Below are 9,247 nucleotides of genomic sequence, written 5' to 3'. Positions count from 1 at the left end.
TGTGTAGGAGCTGTATCACAAACACCTGCAAAGAATGCTCACCCCAACCTCTCTTCTGACCTCATTTCACCTGCAGGAGAACTTCCCCATGGGCTGTCACATCTCCCAGCCCTGAAGTGTTTCTAGGAGCCAAAAGCTGGAACTCTTAGAGTGGCCTAAGATACCCCCCTGAAATTTAATGAGAGTTGCGTACATGGCTCCCTTTGGCCCCTTAAAAAAATTTCAACATAGGAGAACACCGTCAGGTACTTCTGGCCCACTTTTCCACATTCCTCCAAACATCTGGTTAACAACTGCTAGCGTAGCGCTCTAAACCAAACGAAGTCAGTATGAGCTCAAAAATATTTCTCACTTCCATTTATTTCAAGAGTAAAGCTGTGTTTTCTGCAAAGCTCATATTCAACAAAATACTCCGTATGAATCCATTTTTAAAGAAAATATTTTATTACATTATGAGAAAAAAGCATAATCATCCAAAGTTCGTATTGTTAAAAAAATTGAAAATTTATTTTTTAGACAGCGTGTCGGTATATTCTGTTCCGCATGGGAATGATAAGAAGACTCTATATCATTACTAGATATTGCACAGTCTGAAATAAACAAAAACAAATCACATGATCTTGGGAACCATCTCACATTATGAAAAACCTACAAAGAAAACATTAAAAAAAAAACAACACACAATCCTTTCTTTCTACAGTAGCTTTAAGTTTATAATTCTTGGAATGACGATATTCCACTGAAGACCATCTCAGTGACAGGAAGCTTCATTTCAGCAATCCCTTGTGCAAATAAGATTAATAAAAAAAATAATAATAATGCAGTGAAGTCTTTTGATATCATGTGGGTGGCAATAACCACAGAGCTGTTAGATCCCTGCCTGGAAAAACAAAACGGGGAAGGAGAAGGAAGGGGATTTAGGCCGTAAGTTTTGCCTGCAACTCCATCTCTGCCGCCCTTTTGAGTGCAACATCCACCAGTAGCTGAAATCCACTAAAATCCTGATTAAGGTCTGGTGGGGTTGGAGGAGGAGTGTTAAACAGCCCACTTTGTGTATTTGCACCAGGTCCCAGTTTAGATGCGTCCTCATGGTAGGAGAGGGAGTTGTCTGTGAAGCTGTTGGCCGGGGGCTGCTGCAGGTCCGTGGTCTGGCCTACATCAGCCGGCTGGCAAAAGTGAAAAGGGGCGTCTTTCAAAGCAGTCACAGTGGTGTGGCAAATCACTGACGGCCGAGCCAGGATCGATCCCGGGGAAGCTGGCTTGGAAGAGGACACAGTCTTGCTGAGCGGTGCGGCAGCAGGAAGGAAGGCGGTCTCCTCCAGCAGGGGAATGTAGTTCTTTGTGCTGATGGAAGACTCCACCAGGCCGCCCTCGGGAAGCTTGGTCCCTCGCCGTGAGATAGTGAATTGATTTGGGTCTTTGCCATCCTTCCTCAGCATGTCAGGTAAAAGCCTGCGGCGTGCATTGATAAACCAGTTGCAGACCTGGGAATATAATGACATCTTAATTTCTACCTTCATTCATTTCCAACTATGTGCCATTAGCGTCGTTGGGTTAGATTAATGAATCCCTCCATGCAGTTTCCTTAACTGCAGAACAAAGGAGAGACCTACTGACGAGTTCTGACAGGCCTGGCAAAGGCCGTTCCCTTGTCCCAGCTCTACCCCTGGCTCCCCACTCATGTTACAGAAAGCTCCGGGACATCTGAAGACTGCGAGCCTGAACGGAGGGGTTTAGCTTTTAACTCTGTGCACACACATTAACCTATTAGCTATTGTTCCCTAGCTTAGGTTAATTAACAACAGGAAAACCTTTTCTCTGTGAAGAGAGCCACTCCTCCCACAAATAGTTACTGATTTTCCTTGTTCAACTGACTGTGTCGACAGACATAACATGAATTACCTCATTTAAGTTTGTCCTTGTTTAAATATCAAACCAGTTTCCTGGGCGATACAGGATAGTTTATAGTTTAACGTCTCTTTTCTGTTTACTACATAAAGGAGGTTTTCTTTATGATGTTACATTAAGGAAATTTTACTTCATAGCCAATTATGAAATTTGTAGTAACGAATTAATCTGGAGAAATAAAGCCCAGAAGTCAACAGGAGCGCTCTATATTTAGCTCCTCTCAAAAAAACAAACCAGGGTTTACACAAGTTCTCATGCAGCCACCTTCCCACGAGGTGGAAAGCAGCAACTGCCAACAGTTATTCCACCAAAGATGTCACAGAAGACGAGAATGATGCATCCAAGGGACGTCACAGCTGCCAGCCGTACCCTGGGATAAGAATCCAAACTAACCACACAAAAGCCTCATCATACCTCTATCAACACACTTGACTAGCTCTATCCCATATAGGTTGTTCCATTTAACAGAAGTGATCGTACCTCTAATTATGTATATGCATGTTCTACAAGAACGAGCCTCAAGGTGCAGTTTTAGAAGTGAAGAGTTATATGTTAAGCTGTGTATCTATCACCATAAAACCTCTGTTGACAAATAAATACCTTCTCCTCACAATAAATTACCTCCTACAGACAGTTTGTCTTTTGGGCCCTGATTCTGCAAAAATTGCCATGCAGGCTCGAATTCATAACTGCCTGTTCTCCCAGAGAAGAAATTTTATTCACGATAAACAAAGAAAATCATGACACACAATTCATTTGTATTTCTCCTTACAAGTGCCATCAGAAGGGGAGCGAGTAACAATAAAAAAGGAAATCTCACATGCAATGTAAACATTTGTAGCAGCTACTAGACCACAGGTAAATTAAAAAGAAAACAGAAAACAGCTCCTTTTGAAGCGACAACTACTTTATCTTTTTAATACCTGTAGTGTTGAAAGGTGTGTTTGTCGGGATAACAGCGCTTTTTCTTGCTCTGAAGGATAAGCATTGTATCTGTGCTCATATAGCCAGTCCCGAAGAATCTGCACGGATTCCTTGGGCAGGTTGCCACGTCTCCTCCGTTTGCCTGAGCCAGCAGATGAAGAAAGATCCAGTGGGACATCCATAGTGTCATCATCCTCCGTTTCACTGCCTGATATTGCAACTACACCTACAATTATAAGACAACAAGAACAATCAGCCTCCTAAATCCACAAACTACTCAGCTACAGCATTCTATGGTTCACTTTTTATTACATTAACTATGAATCATGGTATAGCCTCCTTGTCCTGTAGCACTAACTTGTCAAGCTGTAGCTTCTGCCAGTTGAACAGTAAGTAGCACCAATGATCTGTTCCTAGGGGAATTCTCCACAAACCCTCATTTTCTTGTTCCCCTGGCAACCTTTATCTGCTGCATGTTATCAGATACTTTCTATCTACTGCCAATATTGTCCAAATTTGCTTGCTATGGTATGCATCCAACACTCTTCTTCAAGGATAACTATCCAGTGGCTAGGCAAAAGGTCAATAAGCAAGAACTTTAAAACACCCAACTCAAGCAATTGGTTATTTAATTACTTCTTAACATGTTGATGCTTCCCTCCTGGGAGAGATAGCTTGGAGATGTTATAAATTAATAGCTCATTCCAGATCTATTAATAAAAATTAATGGAACAAGAAAAGAAGAAAAGGAAAAATTGTGTCTGCCCAACCCTGAGCAGATTTTCACATAGGAAGGAAAAAAAAAAAGTGCAGGAAAAGGAAAGAACCAGGTGCCTAAGTCATGAAAGAGTCCACCAGTTTATCAGGAAATGGACTTCCATAATTTAATTGCACTTCTTTATCAAAGAACCACAATCATTTAATGTTTGGGTGGGTTGGTTTGTTTGTTTTGAATGTATCACTTTGCATCCTGATTATTTTTTCAACTTCACAGTTTTCATATCATATTTTAATCAGTGGAAATGTGTGTTCTGTGCTACACTTACTACAAAGGCTCCAGACTTACAAGTTAACTGCATACCTTTTTCCTTCAACACCAAGGAAGGAACAGATTTCAAAAGTTGATTATCCCTTGATATACACACCACACTACTAGTAACACAAAGCTATAGTATGTAAATAAAATTAAAACAAACAAGTACTCAATTGTCAGGACGACTACAAAATTCTACTCCTTTGGTAGGATATACAAGTCACTGAGGAAACAAATAGTACCATAAAATACAAAGAAAACCATGCTTTAAATACTCACCAGGTCAAGCTCACCAGAAATTTTAGGAATCTTACAAGCTGTATCTAAATTCAAATGAGATACCACTCATTTCCAACAAGTAGAATTTAATACTAACTTCAAATGAAATTACACTGTCTTTCAGAAGCATTTTCTAGAAACTACAAAAGGAAAACAAGCTCTTAATCTTTCTTTGTTTTGCACTTAGATGGGGGTGGAGGCAAGAGAAACTTTCTCATTCATAACATCAAAACTAAAAACCTTAATATACCAAGTATAAACAAGTTAAATGTAAAAAGTAAAATTTTTATGTGGGCAACCACCCATAATTCAAATATTCTGTTTAAGGAAACAGTCAGCCCTAAAATATAAGTGTGCCCATGCAAGTCTAAAACTATGTAAAGCTACAGCTATATCCATAAGTAAAGAAACAGGAGGGATTAATGCAATTTAAAAAAAAAGGAACACACACACACAACCAACCTATAACACAAAAAGAAAGAAAAAGGGCGGGGGGACGACGACACGTTGTCCAAGTTTTCCTTAATAATTGGGGGACAGGGACGACAGGGATGAGGAGGAGTGTCCAGAGGAGGACACTACAGTTTCAAACTGTAGACAAAGCTGATATGGTAAATTATTCTTCCTTCCCCTATTTATGAATAGCTCCAACATCTTTAAATTTAGTTTAAGTTGTCCAAACTTCAATGCATATTTTTGACAGGCAAGCATTCCCAGCAGGATGATCAATCTGCAATTTGTCTGGCGCAGTTACTTCAGTAACTTACTTAGTATTGTTTTCATTCTCCCAATTGCTGATTTATGTAACTGACAAACACCAAACGACATACCAAATTTTTCCTGTGATGATTAGCTACATAAATTATCCAGTCATGGAACAGGAACAATAGAACGATATTTAAATAGCCAACACCAGATAAACTCCAAATTATGTACAGGCTCTTAACTCATGTAGAAAGTATGACATGTTTGCTTTAAAATGATTCCAAGCAAACTGCTTTGTTTTTGCCATAGCTTCACGGAAAGTGCCGTCACGCTTGCAACCTAACCTGAGAACATGCCTTGCACAATGGGCTCCTGGAGCCATGAGGAGCACTTCTTGGAACAAAGATCCTGCACAGACAACACTATGGCTCTGCAAAGCAGCTCATCCCTTTTAAATTGAATTTAAGAACTAGCTAAAACTAGCCTATGCTACTCAGACAATGTTTTCAAGGGCGCTGGTCTTGTTTGTCAGAAACCAGAAGTGTTGCAGCACTCCAGTGGGTTGGGTTTTTTGTTTGTTTTTAAATATAATAGGCAGCAAGACAGGACCTTGGAAAACAGGGAGAGGCAAACAGTGAGGGCTGGAAATAAGAGGGAAGAGAAGCCAAAGAAACTACCTCTATGACAAAGTTAGGTGTCTAATGGTTTGTGAGGCATATTTACATGGTGTAACAAAGAGTCCTCCACACGCACACCAGCCCATCTGAAGTAGCCTCTCCGAGATCTAACACACAGCTGAAAGATTCCACAGGAGCCTCTCTGAGTTTGAGAAAACTGACTCGACAGCAAAACTTCTTCAAGAACTGTTGCTCTTTTTCACACACACCACCCCAAAAGTGAGAAAACGCTGTCTGAAAGCTGTCAACATAAAAACATTTCTCTATTTTGCAAACATGATCTTTTGCTAAAGTAAAAGTTGCCATCTGACTAACCGTAACCTACCTCAGCAAGAAATGAGTCAACAGCGGGACCTGCCCTTTGACCCGCCGGCTTAGTGTGTCATATTAATTGACACAGTAAGTTAGTGACACAAAGCAGGTTTTGGTTAAGCAGGAAACCCAGTGTAGTACAACTTCTCCTCATTTAAATGAGCTAATTTAAATAGACGATCAGCCCTCTGAACTGGTGGCAGATCTCTCCGGCGCAGCACAGAGCGAGCAGCAACAGGAAGTCATGGCTAGAAATCTCGCACTACCCCAGCTGATTTTTTTTTTTTTTTTTTACTATAGAAGGGGCCCACTTGTTGCGGTCAGGGCTCTTTTTTTTTTCCTGCTGATTACAACCCAGCTTTGTTTTTCCGTCTTGTTAGTAATCAGGCTACTCGCTGCTGGTTTCCTGTTTTAACGGGGCCCAAGTGAAAAGGCTTCTGGCTAGGCTCCACGACTGGACCATTGGCTTACTGTTATTTACACCCAGAATAAAGGCTTGTGGACATGATGAGTAGTGCCAGCTGACCCACCAATTTATTTTGTCTTAAAAAGCAGGCTAGCGCCAGGTTATTTTATGTCTCCTCCTAAATATGTTTAACCTAAACAGAAAAACTGCTTTTATGGGACTAAAGCAGCACAAGTTCGTTTGCAGAGGGGTCTGGTACAAAATCCCAGTTTTCCACTTAGATGAGCCAGTCCATGCCATTAGTGACCCAAGAACTACATGGTCAGCATCCCTTTATAAATTACTTTATTCTCCTGGCTTCCCAGCTGAAGTCATATACACGATTGAACCCACTGTTGCATTGTATCACAGCCCAAAGACTCTACAGGTCCTCCCCTAATCAGCTCAGGGTAGATTACATCTAGGATCTCGAGTCTAAGCTCAGCACCCAACCGCTACCAGCTTGAAACAACTCGAGAAGAAGTGCAGTGATGACTGAAGTTGATTTCAAAATAAGCTGCTGCTACTTAAGAAGGCACGCTGAAATACTTCGAGGAGGAGGATGAAGTATTTAGAGAGGCTGAGACAAATGAAATGGAAGTTAAGCAAATGAAAAATTTAGGCTGAGCATCAGAAAAAAACAAAACCCAACTATCCCATTGTGTCCAGGCAGAGCTTCACAGAGGAAGTGGCAGAAGCCAACTGTTATTCCAAACAGCATAAAGTAGAGAGCAAGGAACAATCTCTGCCCTCCAGAGAGGGGATGGGACAAATAAATAAATAAAAATCACCTTACAGAAAACCCCACCCCCTTAGGGTTTTCTGAATTTCTCAAGCCGGATTTTTTTTTTTTTATGAGCACAGATAAACAGAACCAGTTCCCATCTAATGCCCCGATCCTGTTGTAACCAAGTTCAGTAGGATTCCTCACAAGTATAAACTTGAGCACATGCCTTGTGTCTTTGCGAGATTGTATTCTAAATCAGCTAATTAACAAGCTGAGTATGTTCAGTGTGATTGCTATCGCGTTATTATTTGTAAATGAACCTATCCACAGAAGGGGTTTTAACCCACAGCCTGTTAGCGAAAAAAAAAAAAAAAACCACAACACAACAAAAAAACAGCCAACGAAAAAATCCAACACACAAACAAAAAAACTAACTAAAATTTAATGTGAATTTAAAAACCAACAACAAGAATAAATTAGTTTAAAATTATCTAGAAGTAATCAAGAACTTACAAGGATGCAGGAGGGAATTTCCAAAGGAAAAAAACCCAAAACTTTTTCCTCTGAATGTTTCATAATTGAGGAACCAGCTTACTTGTTTTCCTCTGCAATTCACAGCCAGAGCTCTACCGCTTCTAAAGCGGCCAGACTTGGCTATGCTATACAGTTGTTATTTGTTTTTTTTAAACGGGATTTTTCTAGGAGCCCAAGCAAGAACTCTGCAATAAAGTCACTGTTTGAAACTTCTTGAATGAGCCTCAAGTGCCAGGAGGTCACAAAAAACTACAAGCCCAACCTTTAATAAAACAAAGGCGCCCTAGCCCTAACATCTTTTTAAAAGTTTCCGTCTTTGTCTCCTCACCTTTTAATTTCTGCCACGCAAACCCCTGGCCCATGGCCCCTCTCAGAAGTTCTCCCTCCCGCCTGTCACCTTTCATTGTTTCCATTGTTTCAGCCCAGGACTTGCAATCCTCAAAGCACAAGATTTTTCCCCTTCTCTTCTCCTCTCACACACACAAAGCCCTACACATGCATACCTAGAAACTACGTCAGCGTTTTTCACACGCATTTATTTCGGGGGTGGCAAGAACAACAGTTGAAAGTGCAGGGAGTTTGGTATTTCACCAACCAGCAGCAGCTGCCCTCGGGGAGAGAAGTCTGAACAATGGAAGCAACAGCAGACAGGAAACCAGCTCACCACTGCTGGGCAAGTAGGGAGCATAGGAATGTCCTAAAAATAACTGGGCTAAATTAATTCAGTGAAAATGGGGGGGAGGCGCACAGAAAAAAACCCCACAAAAACAAAAAAACCCGAACCTCCTTGCAATAAGGTTAAGAATCTCAACCTACCTAAGAGGAATGAAACATTTTAAAGTCAGCGCTGCCGCCGTCTCCAGGCGCAGAGGGCCGAACGTGGTATGCAGCACATGTTGTAATGTGAAAAATCCGTGCGGCTGGCTGGCAGGCAGGCTGCAACGCGCCCAGCTCATGCGGGACCCGGGAAGGCTTTGCTTTTTAACCAACACCCTGCCCCTCTGTTCAAACTTCGTCTTTGTGCCTTAATTCCCTTTGTGCGCGCTCCTCTTAGACGAGTGGCACGTCCAAAGCTTCTTACGGGGGCTACAAACCATATTTAGTGCATCACGTTTTCCAGCAGCCCAATGATTTCACGAACAACATACGCATTAATTACTCCGAGGACATTAACAATGAGCGAAGCTGCTCTACTATAGAGCCGCAGGCATGCGGAGGAGGGGGAAAACCAGCACAACTCTGGAGTACTGAACATGCGCACTGCTCGCCTCTAACCCTCCACTTCGGGTAATTTAATGATCTTTGAATGCAAAACGCCCTTCATCCACGCCACGGACTTGTAAATTGCAACTGAAAAGGTCCCGCTTTACTATAAACTTCTTTCCAGCCAGCGCAGATGTGTTAAATCTGAAAGCACGTTCCGCGTCTTTGTGGCCAAGCTGTAGTTTAAAGGCACTTAAAGCCCCGCCAGCGAAAAAGAGTAACAATCCTCTAACTTTAAAGTTTGCCTGTTTGCATATCAGCACAAAGAAAACTTAAAGAACCTTATTTTTTGGAGGAGGGGGGAAGTCTTCTTCCTTTTAACCCTAACTGTGGAAACTTTGTAGTTTTTTGTTGTTGTTTTGAGGGATAAAAGGAAGGCAAGCAAAACCCAGCAACTTTCAGCAAAACAACGCGTACAGGGGGCGCGGATGGGGCCCGAG

The 9,247-nt window shown here is 41.6% G+C and overlaps 1 protein-coding gene across 1 annotated transcript; it reads right to left on the bottom strand.

Moving 5' to 3' along the window:
• Positions 1-431: 431 nt before the first annotated feature.
• Positions 432-7,957, bottom strand: TGIF1 (TGFB-induced factor homeobox 1). The gene is made up of 3 exons (XM_010297536.1): positions 7,942-7,957; positions 2,832-3,058; positions 432-1,484 (listed from the first exon to the last, which is right to left on the bottom strand). Exons 1-3 carry the CDS (start codon positions 7,955-7,957, stop codon positions 918-920), a joined length of 810 nt encoding a protein of 269 aa, XP_010295838.1. The 3' UTR covers positions 432-917.
• Between the last annotated feature and the right edge of the window lie 1,290 nt (positions 7,958-9,247).

Source organism: Phaethon lepturus, unplaced genomic scaffold (genome assembly GCF_000687285.1).
Source record: "Phaethon lepturus isolate BGI_N335 unplaced genomic scaffold, ASM68728v1 scaffold54031, whole genome shotgun sequence".
NCBI classification, from domain to species: Eukaryota; Metazoa; Chordata; class Aves; order Phaethontiformes; family Phaethontidae; genus Phaethon; species Phaethon lepturus.
The sequence above is the reverse complement of the archived record's forward strand: the minus strand, read 5'-3'. Positions and strand labels throughout refer to the sequence as shown.

Bases quoted from the DNA above. Each gene is read 5' to 3' on its own strand.
- TGIF1 (XM_010297536.1), bottom strand. The intron at 1,485-2,831 runs GTATTAAAAAGA...TTATATTCCCAG, and splicing joins CACACCTTTCAACACTACAG to GTCTGCAACTGGTTTATCAA.